At 61.5% G+C, this 18,412-nt stretch overlaps 2 protein-coding genes across 12 annotated transcripts in view; one reads left to right on the top strand and one right to left on the bottom strand.

The window, feature by feature from the left end:
* The window catches only part of HIRA (histone cell cycle regulator), a 48,610-nt gene extending 32,554 nt beyond the window's left edge, over nucleotides 1-16,056 (bottom strand). Inside the window, exons 1-5 of one of the 9 annotated variants that reach the window (XM_081541794.1) lie at nucleotides 14,753-15,046; nucleotides 14,210-14,362; nucleotides 2,463-2,525; nucleotides 1,418-1,528; nucleotides 329-419 (exon numbers count right to left, since the gene is read on the bottom strand). In XM_081541794.1, the coding sequence (XP_081397920.1) occupies nucleotides 329-419; nucleotides 1,418-1,528; nucleotides 2,463-2,525; nucleotides 14,210-14,246 (302 nt within the window). In that variant the 5' untranslated portion in view covers nucleotides 14,247-14,362; nucleotides 14,753-15,046. Of the gene's footprint in view, nucleotides 1-328; nucleotides 420-1,211; nucleotides 1,529-2,462; nucleotides 2,526-13,231; nucleotides 14,028-14,209; nucleotides 14,363-14,419; nucleotides 14,536-14,752; nucleotides 15,047-15,924 lie in introns of those variants that run through there. The other 8 variants (XM_081541793.1, XM_081541801.1, XM_081541799.1 and 5 more) reach the window with 8 other exon arrangements.
* MRPL40 (mitochondrial ribosomal protein L40) lies at nucleotides 14,718-17,962 on the top strand. Of its 3 annotated transcripts, XM_081541936.1 has the most exons (5): nucleotides 14,718-15,237; nucleotides 15,337-15,420; nucleotides 16,709-16,867; nucleotides 17,115-17,174; nucleotides 17,532-17,962. In XM_081541936.1, exons 1-5 carry the CDS (start codon nucleotides 15,185-15,187, stop codon nucleotides 17,854-17,856), a joined length of 681 nt encoding a protein of 226 aa, XP_081398062.1. In that variant the 5' UTR covers nucleotides 14,718-15,184; the 3' UTR covers nucleotides 17,857-17,962. The 3 variants fall into 3 exon arrangements, with proteins under 3 accessions (XP_081398062.1, XP_081398063.1, XP_081398064.1); XM_081541937.1 differs by lacking the exon at nucleotides 17,115-17,174; XM_081541938.1 differs by lacking the exons at nucleotides 15,337-15,420; nucleotides 17,115-17,174 and having other exon boundaries at nucleotides 15,106-15,237.
* Nucleotides 17,963-18,412: the final 450 nt, after the last annotated feature.

Genomic DNA, 18,412 nt, shown 5'->3' with positions numbered 1-18,412 from the left:
TGGGTGCAGTGCCGGCGCTCTGGGCGGGCGGGGCTGTGGAGCCCTGGGTGAGAGGGGGCAGGTGAATGCCAAGGAGGGTGGGCTCTGGACCCCACCGCAGGACCCCGTGTGTCGGGAGGCCTCACTCGAAGGACAAAAAGAGAGAGGCCACCAGCGCCAGCCTAGGGGGTGCTGAGCAGGTCTGCAGGCAGGTGGGTGGCTGCCCGCCTCCACGTGTACTTCCTGCCACCCCTGAAGCTGGAGCTCTGGGGACCTCAGTGCCAAGGTGTGATAAAAACCAGCAAAGCAGCTTCTAAAAACAAGACGGAAGAAAAGAAACGATGCTTACGTAGCCCGCTTCCACACCATAATCAGTTTGTCGTCTCCCCCGGAAGCTAAGTACATCCCACCGTTTGACCACCGCACACAGTTCACACACGCTGGGGAGAGAAACAGAGTGGTCACGCGTCCGCGGGGGCGGGCGGCGGGTGCAGCTCACGGAGGCCGCTCTGTCGGGTCAGGAGAGGGCGCGCGGGGCGCCGACCGTGCCTGCGTGAGCGCCCACCCAGGGCAGGGTCCGCAGGGGCGCTCGCCTCCGGAGGTCAGTGCCAAGCACGCGCTCCAGGAACTAGGAACTTAAACCCCTCACGTCAGCAGGGCTGCGGCCTGCTGAGACGTGTCTCTGACCAGGGATGACCCTCCACAGGAGGGCTCGTGAGAGAAGGCCGAGAGGCCCTCTCCAGAGCATCCAGGGAAGCGGCTTGGTAGAGCATCAAACTGGCTTCAAGCCACCTACCAGCGCTTTCCCAACTGCAGGCAGACCGCCCTGCACGCGCCAACTAAGCCGGCAGAGAGCCCAGCCCTGCTAGTTGGAGCCCCCAGAGTCCCACGACACAGCACACTGTCCAGGCTGTGGCCCTCACGAGCGCCGTGGGAGGGGCGCAGTGCGCATGGGGACGCGCGTAACTGCGAGCGGGGCATCTCCGGGGCAGCTGGGCGGGCCTGAGCCGGGTACGGCCCCCTGGCACTCCAGTGGGAGAGGAGACCATGACCCCGTTGGGGAGCCCCGAGGGCCTGGCAGAGGCCCCGAGGGACACGGCGGCTGTCCCAACGTCCGCTTGGCTGTCTCGCGGGCACCCTTCCCCGGAACCCTACTGCCTCCAGGCCGCTGGTCCCAAAGCCCCGTGGAATCAGGCAGGAATGACTCGTGAGCAGGAAATCACCGGAGGTACCTGCAGACTGTCCAAAGGTGGTTCTGTGGGCGGGCCGAGTCTTCCGCTGAATAACTCACCCAGGTGTGCAGCCAACATCTGCGCTTCAGACAGCAGGCCAGGGGAGCTAGCGCCGCACGGGCCTTATCTCTCTAATCATAAACACACGTGCTAACCTTGGGCACTGTGCCAACACGCAAAGCCTGCAAAGGGCCACCCTGTAATACCTAAGTGATTGTCCATCTGGCAAAGCATCTTGGGGACATTCTCGTCCTTCTCGTCATCCTCCTGGAGGACTGGAGACATATTCCAGATTACAACCTTCCCAGAATCCTGTCCTGGAACGGAGGAGCAGAAACAACTCGATGAGTCTGGAGTGGGCAGAGTTAGGCTGACCAGTCAAATGAACGGAAACAAGCGCTGCTGGGGCTCGGAGGCCGTGGGCTCTGCCCTCGACTCTGGCCTGGCCTCCAACATGGGTCCACCAGGGGCCCAGGAGGTCCTTGTGCCACCCGGGACCCAGACCCCTATCTGGGACAGCAGAGGCTGTGCAGGGCACCCTGCACCTCCCCCCTGCCAGGGCTGCCCCTGCCAAGCTGACTGGACGCTTTGGGAACCGAGCCTGAAACGTCCCCTCGGCAGGGGAAAAGGTTCGTGACCTGCATGCCCTGTGCCATCACCTCCGGGGGGGACCACCTGGCAGCGGGCACTCTGCTGGCACACACAGCTGTGCGTCTCGGGAGGGATTCCACTGCTGGGAACTGCCAGAAGGGAAGCCCCTCACTACCTCTCTAGTGCAGAGGCCAAAACCAATAAGGGACTGGAAGTGGACGTGTGAAAACCACCACACAGCGGCCCTGAGATGGCCTCTCGGCCAGGATGTAAAAACACTTCCTCATCAGCCCTGGACCTCACGGTGCCAGCTTGGCGGGCAGGTGCGCACCCGCGGACGAGGACGGAGCCCCGGCCCCTGGGGAACAGCGCGGAGCTCCCCCGAGCCCAGAGAGATGGCCAGTGACGGCGGACTGAAGCCCTCGGCCAGCCCCTCCTGCTCTGCCTGTGGGACCACCAGCCTCCCCGCGCTCAGCAGGCCGGGGGTGCAAGCTGGCTTCAACAGGAGTCCACTCAGCAGGGATGAGAACATAAACCTGCTGCCAAAACACTCAGAGCGCGCGCTGAGCCCCTGGGTTGGACGTGACCCACCACGGGCGCGCTGCAGCGCGGGAGGCGGGCGAGGGTGGGCGCAGTGCCCTGCTGCTCCTCTGAACCTACCTTGCCCTCCAGTTGCGAACTTGGTCCCATCCGGGTGAATATCAACTGAAAAAATTGGTTTGCCTGGGAATAGAGAAAAGACACACATGGTAACACACTGGCACGTGCAAAATGCCAGCTATCGCAGTGCCACCCCTCATCACCGCTCCGAGGGAAAACACAGGCTGCCGACAAGCTCTGCCAGTTAGCGACAGCGCAAGCTGCTCCACACCCTCCCCGGGACACAGAGCAGCCCGCAGTCTGACAGCGGGCCGACGTCCTGTCCCCGCAGGCTGGGCCTGCAGACCCCGCACTCACACCCAGGTCCACCACCAGGCGGGCGTGTCTGGAAGGCCGCGCGCTCCCAGGGCCGACAGCCCGGGTCACGGAGGCACCTCGGCCCACCCCGGTCCCAGGGGCGGCAGCGATGGGCACCGCCTCCCTCTTCGTGACCCCCCGCCCCCATCGGCGTCACGGAGTCGTCTCCGCCAGCGTGGCCCCAGGTGCGGTCAGACGGCAGTCCCTGCTGGGAAGACTGACCAACGAAGGTGCCGCAGCAGACTGTCTGCGCCCGTGGGCGTCTGTCGGCTCTCGGCCTCCTTCAGCCCCGGGCCCGGCCCAGCTCAGAGACACACGGGCAGCCTGACAGCGAGCTGGACGTCAGCGGTCACCAACACAGACGTGGCGCGGTCGCCAGGGGTCTCTCAGCTGAGGATGCTGTCTCCATCACCCCAGAGGGCGTGGGGGACACGGGCCTCAGGGTCAGGCTCTGGCGTCACGTGACAGCAAGTGGGGCCCGAACGGCAGTGTGGCTCCCCACAGCGCCTTCTTCTGGAGGCCATGGCCACGGTGACGCCAAGCACAAGCTTCCACGAGGCCAGGGAAGGCCCCGCCTGGTCAGGATGTGGTGGCGGGGAGCGGCAGGGCACAGGCGCCAAATGCACCTGTTCTGCGCTCTGGAAGCAGCAGTCACTCCACCGGCAAAGCCTCCACCCCGGGGCCCCGAGCTGGAGCTCTGCCGTGACACGTCAAGCTCAGTCCGGCAGCTGCGGGCTGGTCCCAAGCACGTGCAGTGCGTTCAGAGCCGGGCGCCAGGGTGACTGTGAGTGCTGGTCCCGGGCGCACAGGACAGCCCTGACCCGGCGGCACCCGTCTGTGCGCAGCAGCGGGCGCCAGAAATCGTCCCGGGCACAGACCTGCACAGGACCCCACCACCCCCAGGAGAGCCCGGACGCCATTTCCTGCGGCCCCGGGAAAGCAGGCGTGGACAGCGCGGGGGACGTGCCGCCCTTCCCCGCAGGCGGAGGGGCTGCAGGGAAGCCGCCGTGAAGGCGGTTTCCTGCCATCTGCACCACAAGGAAGAGAAAGGACGCGTGGGGATAAGAGAGCCTAAGACGCCTGCTCCTCCGTGTTCTGCGTAAGGCAACTCGCCTGGGCAGCTGCCATCAGAGCAGACGTAGTCCCAGCTGAGCTGGCACCAGTTGTAAGTGGTCACCAGCGGGGAGCACCCACGTCCCCGGCTGGAGCACAGCACGCCCACCTGCTTCCAGACCCACCCAGAGCACCCGGAGCCCGGGCCCGCGGCACAGGCACAGCCCCGGGGAGGCAGGGGCCGCGGACATACCGAGCCTGGCCCCCCAGGGGGCAGGATGCAGGGCAGAGAGCTGCCCCGCAGGGCCCAGGGCGGAGCCACTGAACTCAGCCCAGGGCTTCTGCAGAAACCACTGCCGCCCTGAGCCCCCAAGGCAGAGAGTCAGCCAGAGATGGGGCACCACCCAGGAGTACAGACCCTGGGGCAGGGACAGTAGCGGTTCCCACGGAGAAGGGACTGTAGAGCTGGAGGACGTGGGGATGGCAGAAATGGGGGTGGGCCCAGCCCAGGGATGGACCCTCGGCCCTGCTGCTCACCAGCTGCAGAGCCTTGAGGAAGGCGCTTTGCCTCTCTGTGCGGTTCCCTCATCTACCAGATGGCTAGCTGGCCCCCTAATCTACAGATGGGCGGCCGGAACCCTAATCTAAGACGGACAGACGGCCGCCTCGTCTACAGACAGGCGGCCGGCCCCCGATCTAAAAGATGGGCGGCCGGCCCGCTAATCTACAGATGGCCGGCCGGCCCCCTCATCTATATACGGGCGGCCGGCCCCCTAATCTACAGACAGGCGGCCGGAACCCTAATCTAAGACGGATGGACGGCCAGTCCCCAATCTACAAGATGGGCGGCCGGCACCGAAGGAGACAGATGAAGACTCTGAGCCACAGGGCCTCCGAGGCCTACATCTCAGTCCCGAGTCTCTCAGAGCAGGGTGCGCCTGTGCTCAGCGAGGCTGGCACCCATCTCCTCTGCAGGGACCCCTCGGGTCAGAGGATGCACGGAAAGATCTCCGAGGGGCTCTGGCGGTGGCGCTGGGGCTGCAGTTTGAGAAGCTGCCGTGAGCCACAGAGATGTGTCCCGACGGCCTCCAGAGCCCACCCCCCCCAGAGACGGCTGCGCGAGTGACCCCCCGGGCGCCGCCCCCGCGTGGCCCTGACCCTCAGCCCCCAGAGCACCCTGCTCCCCCGCTCCTATCTGGGGCGCTCAGGCAGAACGCCCCTCCCAGGCCTCACCTTCACCCAATACCACCTACAAACACCAGCACAAGACGGATCCAGGGCCCAGATGTGGACGTGACGTTATGAAAACTCTTAGAGGAAACAAAGGGAGGAAAAGGCTTCGTGACACTGGACTGGGCAACAATTTGTTAAGATATGACAGCAAAAGCATTGGCATTAAGAGAAAATATGGACAACCTGGATTTCTTGAAAACTTTCACCCATCAAAGGATACTATCAACAGAGTAAAAAGACAACCCACGGAATGTGAGAAAATATCAGTAAGTAACATCAGATGTCCAGAGTATACAGAGAACTCCTAACACTTAATGACCAAAAGACCGTCCAAACCTTGATTCAAAATGGGCCAAGGGGGACCTTCCTGCTGCTCCAGTGAGTAAGAATCCACCTGGCAACGCAGGGGACGTGGGTTTGATCCCACATCCAGGAACTAAGACCCCACGTGTCACAGGGCAGGGCAACTAAGCGCTCAGATTATAACAAAGGCCCCGCGTGCAGCACCTGAGGCCTGATACCACAGCCAAACCAGATACATGTTAGCAAATGAGACCACATAACCCTTAAAAAAATGGGCAAAGGACTCAAACAGATATTCTCCAAAGGACAGCCACCGTAAGAAGAAAAGAAAGAAAAAGTAAAATAGAGACCAGGGCCGGTGGCGAGGAGGTGGAGAAACAAACCCCATGCGCTGGTGGCAATGAAAACAGGTGCCGCCCCCACGGAAGCCAGCCCGGCAGCTCTCGGGAGACCACAGACAGTCACCTGCGCTGGGCTCGGCTCAGCTGCTCAGTCGTGTCCGACTGTTTGTGACCCCATGGACTGCAGCCCGCCAGGCTCCTCTGTCCCTGGGGATTCCCCAGGCAAGAATACTGGGGTGGGTGGCCACGCCCTGCTCCAGGGGATCTTCCCGACCCAGGCATCGAACCCAGGTCTCCCGCACTGCAAGCAGACTCTTTACCATCTGAGTCACCAGGGAAGCCCGGATGCCCTAGGATCCAGCAATTCCACTTCCAGGTTTACTCCCAAAAGAACTGAGAGCAGGGTCTCGAGGAGGCATTCGTACCCCACGTTCACAGCCGCTTCATCCACAAGAGCCAAGAGGGGCACGTGGCCCCAGGGCCCAGCAGCAGATGACCGACGAGGAAACGTGGTAGTCTGCACAAAGGAGCATCGTTCAGCAATAAAAAGCGAGGAAACCCTGCCACAGGCACAGCATGGATGAACCCTGAAGGCGCTGTTAGTTCACGCCAGCCAGTCACAAAAGCACAGACACTGTGCGACTCCACTTGTAGAAAGGTCCAAGGGGGTCAAATTCAGAGACACGACGCAGAATGGTGGCGCCAAGGGTTGGGGCAGCTTCAGTTTTGCAAAATGAAAAGGTGTGGGGATTGGCTGCCCCACAACGTGAGCACACAGGACAGGACTGAGTAACACACGTGGAAGATGGTTAACACGATGAACTGTACGTTCGTTTTCTCACAGCTTGAACAAATACCAACCAAAACCGAACCAGACTGTGTAAACACAGGTGGGCGGGCGTGGGAGGGAGCTGGGCGCGCTCGTACAGGTGCTGGGACCACGTGGCCGTTCCCGCCGCGGACACACGTGAGCCCGCACAGGCGGAGCCGCCGCCGCCTCAGTGAGTGAGAGACACAGACCCTCACAGCCTGTTTTCTAAGCCCGCGTGCCCCTCTGGGAGATAAAAGTGAGTGTCAAACACCTGCGGCTGCCCGCAGCATGCAGACACGCTTCCCACGCAGGTGACAAGTGTGCACGGCCGTCCCGCAGCCTGCACTCTCTCTGCAGAGATTCGGCCGCCCGCCTGCCAGGCCTCCCGGCCCACAGGGCCCAGCGCCTTCCCTCTCGCGCCCACCAGCTCTTCCCTCTCGCCCTCGCTCCCCTCACGGGCTCCCCCCACCCCCAGTGCCAGTCTGCTTTCCCAGGAACAGTGTGGCCGCCTTCACGGCAGCCGGTCCACTCTGCCCAGCAGGATGTGGACCACAAGGGTGGGGTCGCTCGCCTGCCTCCTCAGGGTCTCCCCAGGCCCGCAGCGCACAGCGGGCCCCCCCAAACACCGACAGTCGCGAAAGGCTGGGCAGAGGCCCCGCATTCTGACCCAGCTGCCGCGTCACTAGCAACCCAGTCCGGGGACGGCAGGTCCTCCTGGCTGGGAGGGACTCATGCGGCGTCCCCGCCAGGGGAGCAGAGCCCGGGTCTCCCAAGTCAGCACCGCCGCCGGACACCTTGGGTGTCAGGTGCCCGAGACGTTCAAAACAGCACTCAGGAAGGAAGCTGTAGAATCGTATCATGCAGCTGTTGCCGGGCTGGTTTTGGTTCTGGCTTTTTTGTGCCATGAGCCAGAGGTGAAGACTGCAGGCTTATCGTTTACAGACCGCTGTCCCCTTTCCTATGAATTTCTAAAGCATCATCCCTTCTACCCAGACCCATCAGAAAGGTAAGAGCAGTCAAGTACAACATTCCCATAGAGGAGAAAATCTGTTTAACAATCTAAAAAAAATAATAATACTGTATTGCATATGTGAAAGCTGCTAAGACAGTAAATCTTGGAAGTTGTCATCAAGAAAAAATAATCCTGTAACTATGTGAGTGACAGATGTTGACTGTACTTACTGCGATGATCAGTTTCGCAATATGTACAAATTTTGAACCATTATGTTGTGCACCTGAAACAAATTAATGTTTGGGGTCAGTTTAAAAAAAAGAACAAAACCCCTACAATTTTATTTAAGTGGAAAATGCCTGGTGACACTTTAGCTGTCTGAAGGGAGGCTACAATAAAAACATCGGGTTTGCTGTGATGTGGGCCTGTGGCTAAGGTCTTAAACGGCCCAGGCACCTTTATGATGTAGTCTACGCACTAAATAAAACCTGTGCGTTTTTATTTCTTTCGGCCGTCCCACGCAGCACGAGGGGTCTAGTTCCCCAACAAGGACTGAGCCCCGGGCCCCCGGGCCCCTGCACTGGGAGCGTGGAGTCCCAAGCACTGGGCCAGCAGGAGGTCCCGAAGGTGTGTGTGTATTGAAAAGCACCGAGTCACCCAGGCATGTTTTCCAAACGGTCTGAAAGACCGTGTTCTAAAGTTCTAACAGTGTGCTCTCGTTTTTGCATTTTCTAACTTCTGAAGAAAACAGATCTTACTTTTCTCAGAAAAACTATTTTATATTTTTCAAATGACTAGTGCAAAATCACAAAGCACTGCGTTATCCAGACCACACGCCATTCACGTCCCCGTGCAGCCCGACTTGGAGGTGGACATGGCCACCGAAGCGACCCCTCCTGCTCCACAACGGCGGCTCCAGGCAGAGCCCGGCACTTCGACAAGGCCCCCTGCCGCCCCGTCTGTTCCTCCACAGCCTCCCTGAGCCTGGGGGTCGCATTCACCCCCACCTCACACCCCGTATTCCACCTGGCGACGCTGGGGAGGGGAAAACACTCCCCATCTCCAGCGGGGAGCAGATTACAGAGCCTGCTTGCTGGTCAAACTCACCATGTGGGAAGCTCGGTGTCTGCAGTTCACCATGTAAGTTACACTTCAAAGCCAGCATGAATGCCACACCCACACCCACGTGCGCTCACTGCACGGTCACCACCCTGGCCGCCTCTTGCGTGGCTCATGGCCACAGCCTCTGCCCAGGTCCCTCGGCTCCCACACAGGGCCCAGGCCCGCGGCCTGGCCGAGCCCCAAGGCCACAGCCAGGAAGGCCCCTGAGGCCGTGCCAGGCAGACTCCTGCACCCACACGAAGCTGGCATGCCCCTTCTCAGGCCCGCCCCCCAGGTGCACTCGGCTGGCAGAGGGCCTGGGGGTGGCCCAGGGGCCTGTCCAGGGGCCCCAACCCCAGCTGTGGGCTGTGTGGACTGCTGGTGGCCTGTGACTGCTCCTCAGTGGACGAAGGGCTTCCCCAGATCAGATCTCCTTGCCAGGCAGCCTGGGGGAGTACAGAGGCCTGCACACCTCGTCCAGTGTGGGACAACTCTGAGGCCCCCACAGGCGCAGCCCCGGGCCCTGAGCCTGCAGGAGGGGTCCAGGAGAAGTGGGGCCGGCCTTCCAGTCCTCCCCCCGCCCCCCCGCCCCATCCTACTCCCCCTGGAGGGAATGGCGTCACCTGCTGCTCCCCAGGGCGGCGCTCGAGGCCTGCCCCTGCAGCAGAGGGCAGACGCGGCGGAAGGCAGGTGGGCAGCCAGGCTCTGCGCCAGGCCCAACGGCCTGCTCCGACTCCAGGAGCTGCTGCTCACCTCTGCAGGACGGTAACATGTGTTCGCACCAACGCTTACCCCAGGGCTCATTCCAGACCCAGGTTTCAGGAGCCCCAGACCCCGACAGTCCATGGGCAGACCCCTGAAGAGACAGAGGCGCCTCGCACCTCTGGGGAAAAGGAGGGGTTGAGGCAGACAGGCCCCTCGAGGTCAGGGCCAGGCAGCACCCGGAGGCCCTCCTGGCTGTGTGACCGCGATTCTACTAGTAAGGCGAACGTAGCTGTCTATGCACTCTTCAAGTTAAGAGAGGTGTCTGCAAACACTACTCCCTAGCCTCCATCTCTCCTGTTTTCTCAGCATATTAAAGAAATCCATTGAGCGTCTCAAATCCACAGTCACCTGCCTCTACCTGTCTCACCTCCACCCCGACCTCCTGCCTCCACTGCGTCTCGCACCCAGACCTAGGAAGTGCCTCCCTGCAACACCCAGCCTCCTCAGGAAGGCCCAGGCACCCCCCAATGCCCCAGGAGGAGCCCACGCTTCCAGGCAGGTGCCCAGGGCTCCAGCCCACAGCCCCAGCTGCCGAGGCCCGCGCGGTCCCCGCGCTGACACGCTCGCCTGCTCGAGCCCACTGAGGCCTCCACTCCAGACACTCCCCAGCAGCAGCACTGTCCTCCGCCCCCCGCCCCATCCTCCCGAGGTCAACTCAGGCCTGCGGCACGGTGTACCCCAACCCCGCCTCCGCCCTGGAGGCTGTCCGCCTTGCACTGTGGACAGCGGTCTGTTCCCCACTCTCGCCCGGCACACATTCACCTCTGACCCCACAGGACTTCTCTGCAGGAGGGTTCAGTTTAGGGCATAAACATCAAGTGTATCATGCAGAGCGGAATCCCACCCCGTTGCTTCTGACCCCTCTTCAGACGTATTCTGGTTACTTTTCAAAATCCACCTACTGTCTCCAGGCGTAAGCTGGTATGTATGTGTGAAGAGTGCACACTTGCTGAGCCTTCACAGGTGAGCTGGGAGCAGGGGAAGCACGTGTTACCTGCGTCACTCAACAGACCAGGTAAGAGATGTCAAGAGCCTTCTGGAACACACGTCTGACAAGCAGCCGAGCAGAGACTCAAGAGGAGGATCACCTGACTCCAAAATAAAAGGCAAAACTCTTGTCCTCAAGCAGCTCACAATCGAGTGGGACAGGTGCCCAGGGCCCCGACAGCAACCTCCGAGAGACACGCTCACCCAGAGCGGCCCCCCAGCACGGGCGGTGGCGAGGCCACAGCGCACCGACCGCCCACCGGCTCCCAGAGCCCCATCCCTGCCAGAGGCGGAAACCCAGAACGTCCCCAGACACCAGCCTGTTGGACTGGTCTGATCGGGGCCAACAGCACAGGTTACGGGAACGACCATGGCGGTCACAAAGCATCACACCGGGTCCCTCCCGGCCTGTCCTCAGAGCAGCCGCGCTAGCCTTTCCGCACCCAGGCGGCTGCGGTACCGTCCCCCTTCCCTGCATCTCCCCTTCAAGCTGACATTCTTAAATGGCAGTAAAAGGTCTTAAATCCTTTGCGAGATGAGAAGGGGTCGCAGACAGGAGAAAAACACACACCACAAAGCAAAGGGACAACTGACAAACTATCCTGTTGTTAAAAATTTGCCAGACACCTTTTTACAACACTGCCACCCAAGTGTGAGCCAGAAACCAAAGGAGGATGCGGTTCCTTCAGTCCTGGCCCTTCTGGTTGGAACGGGCTTCACTCAAGAGCTGTGCATGAACGCCACAAGGGGACAAAGGCTCAGGGAAGGGAAGAACCATGAATCTCCAGTGATGTTTTCTCAACATACAGACTACATTTTCCTACAACCGAAGCATAACTGCGCTCATTTCTGACCAATACACGGTCATGACCCGATTAGAGAAGAACCTTATCTCGGCCAGGCCTAAAATAAAATACTTTGGCCACGAGATGCCAAGAGCCAACTCACTGGAAAAGACCCTGATGCTGGGAAAGACTGAAGGCAGGAGGAGAAGGGGACGACAGAGGATAAGATGGTTGGATGGCATCACAATTCAACGTTCGTGAGTTTGAGCAAGCTCTGGGAGATGGTGAAGGACAGCGAAGCCTGGTGTGCTGTAGTCCATGGGGTCGCAGAGAGTCGGACACAACTGAGCGACTGAACGACAATAAAGGAATACTCTCTCCAAGAACACAGACTAAACCGCGCGCACGCACGTGTGTGAACAGTCCCTAGTATGTAACCTCTACATACGTGACAAACCTCACGAACTCCTGTAACACGCCTTAGCTGAAGACAGCCTTCCAAGTCTGGGCACAAGATCAAACAGCAGGGACGGATCTCACCAAGGCCCGGAAGGTGGAGTCAAAATCCCAAGAATTCAGTTAATAAACGATAATGTCTTGAACCCGGTCTGACCCCATGTTCAAAGCTCAATTTGGAGACACGATTTCAAGGTTTAACTCACCTCCTTAGCACAGCGGTTCTCACCTGGGGGTTCTGCCCTGGCTGACAGGGAGCCCTGGCAACGTCTGGAGGCAGGTTCTATCGTCACAAGCGGATGATGTCAGCATGTGTCAGTGTGTGAAGGTGCCACTGCCGCTGGAGGCCAGAAGCCAGGGACGCCGCTAACATCCTACAACACTGGGGCTGGTCTCCGCGCAATCACGTGCCCCACAATGTCAGCAGTGCTGAGATGGAGAAACCCTCCCCTAGAGGAAAGGCCTCACCACTTGTCAGCCCGGAAAAAGAAGACGGGAAAGCACACCGGCACTCGGCAGATACCTGCCCGCTCATCCCATCTAACGGATCCGCCCCCACGGAAAATGCAGGGCTCTCTGCGCCTTCCCTCTTTGGGCTCTGAGACCCCAGAAGAAGTATGTTCAAGCTGTATAATCAGTCAGGAGACGGAATGCAGAGTCAGGACATCAGAGAGCGCAGTGACGTACTCTCCAAAGCACCTCGATCTCTTTGGTTTGTTAAACTGAAGTAAGGGTGGCTTTACTGGCCACCATTCACCACTGGGGTTCCGAGCAGCTCCCGCCATTCACCCGCCTTTGCAGGACGGCTCAGGCGTGGTCCGGACCACCAGGCAGCCTGCGCTGCAGGAGAGCCGTCATTCACCAGCAACAGGCCATCTGAACGCTCCGTGAGACCAGGGCTGATTTCAGGAGACTTCAGAAGAAAGGATATGTGACAAAGAGCAGGTCTAAGAGAGTCTCAATTTCTTTTATCATCCCCTTCCAGGTTTCTAATGCACTTCAGACTCTGGGGAGCCCTCTGGCTTCCTTCCCAAGCAAACAACCCCAATCACGCCACCACGCAGGCAGGGCAGACACCCTGAGGCTCTCCGTCCTCCAGGCCGGCAGAGAGGCCACAGGCTCCTTCCCAGCTGCGCCTGAACGATCGCTTAGGCATCCCAACCTGCTTGTGCTTATGCAGCGTGAAACTCACGTCCCACAAAGGAGCTGATCACGAAGGGAGAGATTACACAGCGGGAGGAAAACAGAAGGAGGGTGTACTACACACACAGCCCAATGGAGCAGTGCGTCAAAGTGAAAATTCTTTCAGGCTTCACTTGCACAGCGACTAACTTTTCCTTTCCTGACTCACATGCACACTTTATAATTACTGAACATCTGCCCAGTTCTGCCGGGGGAGACCTCACCCTACGCCTCAGGAAATGCGCCTGGAGAGAAAGGCAGGAGAAATGAAACTAGAGTTCACTGCTTTTGCTTTCACGCGCTGAGCTTAGTCAGTTACGGCCACCTCAGCTCTCACCTGCGTCAGCCAGCGTTATCAGACCCTCTGTGTTGAAGGCACAGTTAAGTGTGGCAGGGGATATGGAGTGAGCCAGGCAGTCCCCGCGTTGGGGGCACATAAAGCGCCCACCCTGGGGCTGGAGAGAGGGTCTAGCGGAGTAACTCAGGACGAAAGGGGACCTCACCTGGACCCTGGGAAATGACAAAGACGTGATACCCTGCAAGAAGGTGGAAAGGGAGAGTGCTTCCGAGCCAAAGAACAGACTGCCGTTCAGTTCAGCTGAGGCAGGAGGCGTCCTGAGATCCAAGTGCAGAAAAGCTACAGGCTTAGGGGAGGTGAAAGCACCTCCCCGACAAGCTCTAAAAGAACACTGCAGCTCCCTCTAGGCGCCTGGCTGAGCAGAAATGAGGAACAGGACAGACCCAGCGTGACTGCCTGTCTATCAGCAGTCAGACAGCCAGCGGTGGCAGCGAGGACCTCGGGCTGCCAGTGGCGGTGGCGGCTGGCTCCCCTCCCGTCCCCAGGGAGCCAAGGCCAAGTTCAGCAGCAGGTGTGCGCACCAGGTAGAACTAGGCCAGCAGGGCCGGTCACCGCACGCGTCTCTGCGCCAGTCTCTTCTCACCCAAGGCACTGACCAGTCCGCTCCGGGTGTGCCGTGGAGCCCCGACGGGCCCTCTCCGAGCACACACCTGTGCTCCGCGGGCCCCACCCGAGGGGCCCTGACGCTCCAACTCGGTGCGAACGCAGTCCCGAGGGCTGCGGGGGGCCTCAGCCCGGAGTCACGGGGCTGCAGTCGGAGGCAGAGTCCGCGGATCCAGCCCCAAGTATGGCAGGACGTGCCCGTTCCAGGTCTACACGCCGCCAGCGAAGGGCCACCGCGCCCGGCAGTCACACGCTGGCCCGGCCCGGCCTGCGCCCGGGGTCGCCTCCGCCGCCGGGCTGCGACCTCCGCCTGGACCGCGGGGGCGCGGCTGAGGGCCCCGCGCACGTGCGGGGGCGCGAGCACGTGCGGCGCCCGGTGCCCCCGCGTGAGGACGGAGCCCGCGCCCGCCGGACCCGCGCGGCCCGGGCGCCTCGCGCCGGGGCGAGGCGGGAAGGCCGGCCCGCGGCTCCCCCCGCGCCTCAGACCCCGGACCGGCCCGGGGCCCCCGCGCGCACTCACCATTGTGGTTGACCCAGGTCGGCTTCAGGAGCTTCATTGTTCGGCCGCCGCCGCCGCCGCCGCCGGGCTGAGGCGAGAGCCGCGTCCCTCAGCGCGCCCGGGCCATGGAGCCGCCGCCGCAGCCCGCCCTCCGGCCGCCGCCCGCCCCGGGCCCTCAGCGCCGCCGCGCCATCGCCGGCCCGCGCCCCCCGCCGCCGCCGCCGCCGCCACAGCCGTCCCCCGCGCTCGGCCGCCGCCGCCGCCGCCACAGCCGCATCCCCCGCGCCGCTCCTCCTCCGGCGGCTCCCGGGCAACGCCGGAAGTCACGGCGAGCACCTGCCAAACGGCCCCGGCGGGAAACCGCTCCCCGCGTGCTCGGGCCGCGCGGCTCCCGGGCCGGCCGGGCGGGCAGGAGGGCGGCGCCGCTTCGGGTCCGCCCCGGGCGGCGGGGCGAGGGTTGGCCGGCGGGGGGGGGGGGGCGCGCGCGGGCGGGCAGGCGGGGCCGGGTGGGGCGGGCGGGGCCTGGGGCGGGGGCGGCCGCTGCGCCGCCGCTGCCCGGCGGGCTAATTGGCGGGCTCCCGCCGCCCGCGGCGCGCTCTCACTGGGCGGCCGCGCGCGAGGGCCACGTGCGGCGCCGAGGCCCGGCCCCGACGCCGGCGGACAAGCCGCGGCGTTTGCCGCACGCCCGGCTCGCCTAACGCGCGAAGGCTCTCGGCCTCCCGAGCGCCGCCAGCCTCACGGCGCGGGACGCGACCCTCGCGGTGCGCAGGCCGGGCGGCCCGTGGTCGGCGCCCGCGGGAAGGGGGCGCCTGAGCGGCTCGAGGTGCGAGGCGCCGGCCGCGGGGCGGGGCCGCGTCGGGGGCGGGGCCAGGCGCGGCGGCGGCCGGAACGCCGGGCCGCGAGGCTCCGCGGCGGCCGGACCGGAGAGCGGCGCACCGCGCGGGTCGGACGACCGAGGGGCGCGCGCCCGGAAGCGGCAGCCGGCGACCCGGGGGTATGGCGGCCGCGGCGCTGGGGGCGGCCTGGCGCGCGCTGCGCCCCGCGAGCGGGTGAGGGGGAGAGCGGGGGCGCGGGTTGAGAGGCAGTCCCCGGTGCCACGAGCGACCCCACGGGGACGCGGGCGGTGACGCGCGGCCGGTCTCTTCCAGGCTCCTGGGGGCGCGGCCGACGCAGACGAGGGACGCGCGGCGGCGGGCCTCCCTGCTGTCCTTCTGGGGACTCGTGCCCGTGAGGTAACCCGGCCGCCGGCCCGGCCTGGGGGGTCGCGCTCGGAGAGCGAGGGTGCGCGACGTTCGGTTTATGTCTATTACTACTACTACTACTACTAAGTCGCTTCAGTCGTGTCCGACTCTGTGCGATCCCGTAGACGGCAGCCCACCAGGCTCCGCCGTCCCCGGGATTCTCCAGGCAAGAATACTGGAGTGGGTTGCCATTTCCTTCTCCAGTGCATGAAAGGGAAAAGTGAAAGTGAAGTCGCTCAGTCGTGTCCGACTCTTAGCGACCCCATGGACTGTAGCCTACCAGGCTCCTCCGTCCATGGGATTTTCCAGGCAAGAGTACTGGAGTGGGGTGCCATTGCCTTCTAACCAGGTCAAAAAATAAATGCAGAATGGTTTGAAGGAAAGTGAATTCGTTTTAAAGGGATTCTTACGTAAAAGGTTTAAAGAGCCCAGACAGTGTCTGTGTTTCTTACTCCCTGGAGAGAGAGGGGGAGGTGGGAGGGTCCTTGTTTCCACCTGGGACTCTGAACAACTTCTACGGGCGTTAATCATGAGACGCAGTCTTGATGCCAGAGGATTCGATTGTTCTTAAAAGTAACTTCTTGGCACAGCAGATGTGTTCGTCAGGGTAAACCAGACTTGTTGGTGCTGGAGGATGAGGAAATTTGTTAAAATATCAAACGGTATAAACAAGAACTTGCTAGTCATTTTTATTATACTGTTTCTTTTAGTCTTACTCATGTTTATAAATCACATATATTTAAAATGTGAGTAACAAGTTTTTAATGGATAAACATCAAGGCCTAAGTGTATAGCACAGGGAGCCAAATTCAATATTCTCAGAAAATCTGTGATGGAAAAGAATGGAAAAAAAGATGTACATATATATAAAAGAATCACTTTGCAGTACAGCAGAAATGAACACAACGGTGTTAAACAACTATACTTCCGTTAAAAAACACATAAAAAATATAAGGGGTGAGCGTGTAACTCATCAGTTTGGTATTTTTATATTTCAGCTTATCTCAAGGCCTACCTGAACCCTTGCACTAAAGATGGGCACTTCTCTTTAGTTTATACCCTGACACCCCATGGGGTTTTTCCACCCCTTCCTGGGTTGACCATGCCCACTTGGTTCTCCTGAAGACCCTTGCTGCAGGCGGTCCCAGGTGGCCAGCCCACACGGTTCTTCCCTATCGGCAAGCACAGTTCCAGTGTGCGGGCACTTCCCCTAGCACCGCGTCTCTGCACACTCACGAGACCACAGAGGAAGACATTCAGTGTCTGCCTTGTGCTTTAGAGCAGAGCCTCTGCGGAAGAAGAAGAAGGTGGACCCTAAGAAAGACCAGGCAGCGAAGGACCGCTTGAAAAAGAGGATCCGGCGACTGGAGAAGGCAACCCAGGAGCTGATTCCCATCGAGGATTTTATCACCCCGGTCAAGTTCTTGAATCAAGCGAGGTAGGGGCCTCTGGGCTTGAGGTCTTGGGGCGAAGCAGTCCTGTCACCTTCAGGAAGTGGTGTCACGGGAGCTTCACACCTGTCGTGGGCAGGGTCATAGCCCGGGGCTGGCCTGGCCCCATGCCAAGTCCTCTTCTGGAGGAAGCACGGGCGCTGCTCCTGAATGGCCGAGTGTGGGCGGGAAACTCTGGGCAGGGGTTGAGCAGGTTCGAATGTAGCCCACAGCCCCTGCCCCTCCCAACGGCAGGACACTTTCAGCCTCCTGCTCCCGGATGCACATGCTCGAAGCCGGTGTGTGTGGAGAGGGGTGAGTGGGGTTGCTGCCTCATCAGAGCCCGTTTGCAGCAGTGCCTCGCTGGGTCAGTAGGGCCCTGCCGTTTGGGGTCTCCAGGGCTGATAACAGGCTCTCGACTCCCTGGGCTATTGGTGTCTGTTTTCACGATGCCATTTGACTTTCCTCCAAAGCTGGCTTTCACCACAGTCTGCTGGGGGCATTGCTGTTTCTTGTCTCCATGTAAAGCGAACGGCAGGGGTTCCCTGTGTTGTTGCTGCTGCATCCACCGTCCTGCCCCTTGGTTTGTCTGTGTCCCACACTCGGGTCCCTTGCAGTTGGTCGGAGAGGCCTGTGCCTCCAGGTCACGCCCTTGGCTCTGCGTGTCCCCAGGCAGCGGCCGCCGGTGGAGCTCCCCTTCGAGGAGAGCGAGCGGAGAGCCCTGGTCCTGAAGAAGTGGTCACTGTACAAGCAGCGCGAGCATGAGCTGGAGAGGGCCGCCATAGCGGCCCTGCTCGAGGCCCAGCGGGAAGCTCTGCAGGAGCTGGAGCTCACGGCCCCAGAGCTCCATGCCGAGGCCACCAAGAGGGACCCCAGCCTGTTTCCCTTCGAGAGACAAGGGCCAGACTACACGCCGCCCATCGCCAACTACCAGCCCCCAGAAGGCAGGTACCAAGACATCACCAAGGTGTACACACAGGTGGAGTTGAAGAGGTAGAGATGCGGGTAGCCGCCCTCAGGACACACCGCCTGGTAGAGCCCACCCAGCGGGCTCCGGCCGGCTGCTGACCGCTCAGGCCTGTGAATAAACGTGTTGAACCCCATGTCTCTGTCTTGTTAGTTAACCCGCCTGAGGCTGCCGGGGGTGAGGGGCTGCCCTTGCTTGCCTGGCCTGGGGAGTGGAAGGCCCCACGTTGACTACTGCCCTCCACTGACCAGGAAGGGGCAGAAGCCACCGGCCAGAGGCAGTGACCACGGGAGTGGAGGTGAAGGATGTGCACCTCAAGGAGAGGCAGGGCCAGCTCTGGTTTGAAGCTGGGGCACAGGGGTGCCAAGCAGAGGGTCGAGGACAGGGGCCCACTGGTCAGGCGGTGTGTCCTCCAGGATGGCTGGCAGCTGACCCGGCTGAGGCCACTGGCAGTGTGGCGCGGGGGAGCATGAGTAAGGTCGGCACCAGAACAGGCACCAGAGACCAAGGGGCTGAAACCACTGACATTTATTTCTCTCAGTTCCGGGGCTGGACGTCCCAGGTCCAGGTGTGGGCAGGGCTGGTT

This window comes from Giraffa tippelskirchi, chromosome 11, assembly GCF_054371585.1.
Source record: "Giraffa tippelskirchi isolate mGirTip1 chromosome 11, T2T-mGirTip1v1.2.pri, whole genome shotgun sequence".
Lineage (NCBI taxonomy): Eukaryota > Metazoa > Chordata > Mammalia > Artiodactyla > Giraffidae > Giraffa > Giraffa tippelskirchi.
Note: the sequence above shows the minus strand (reverse complement) of the source record. Positions and strands in the feature narration are given on the sequence as shown.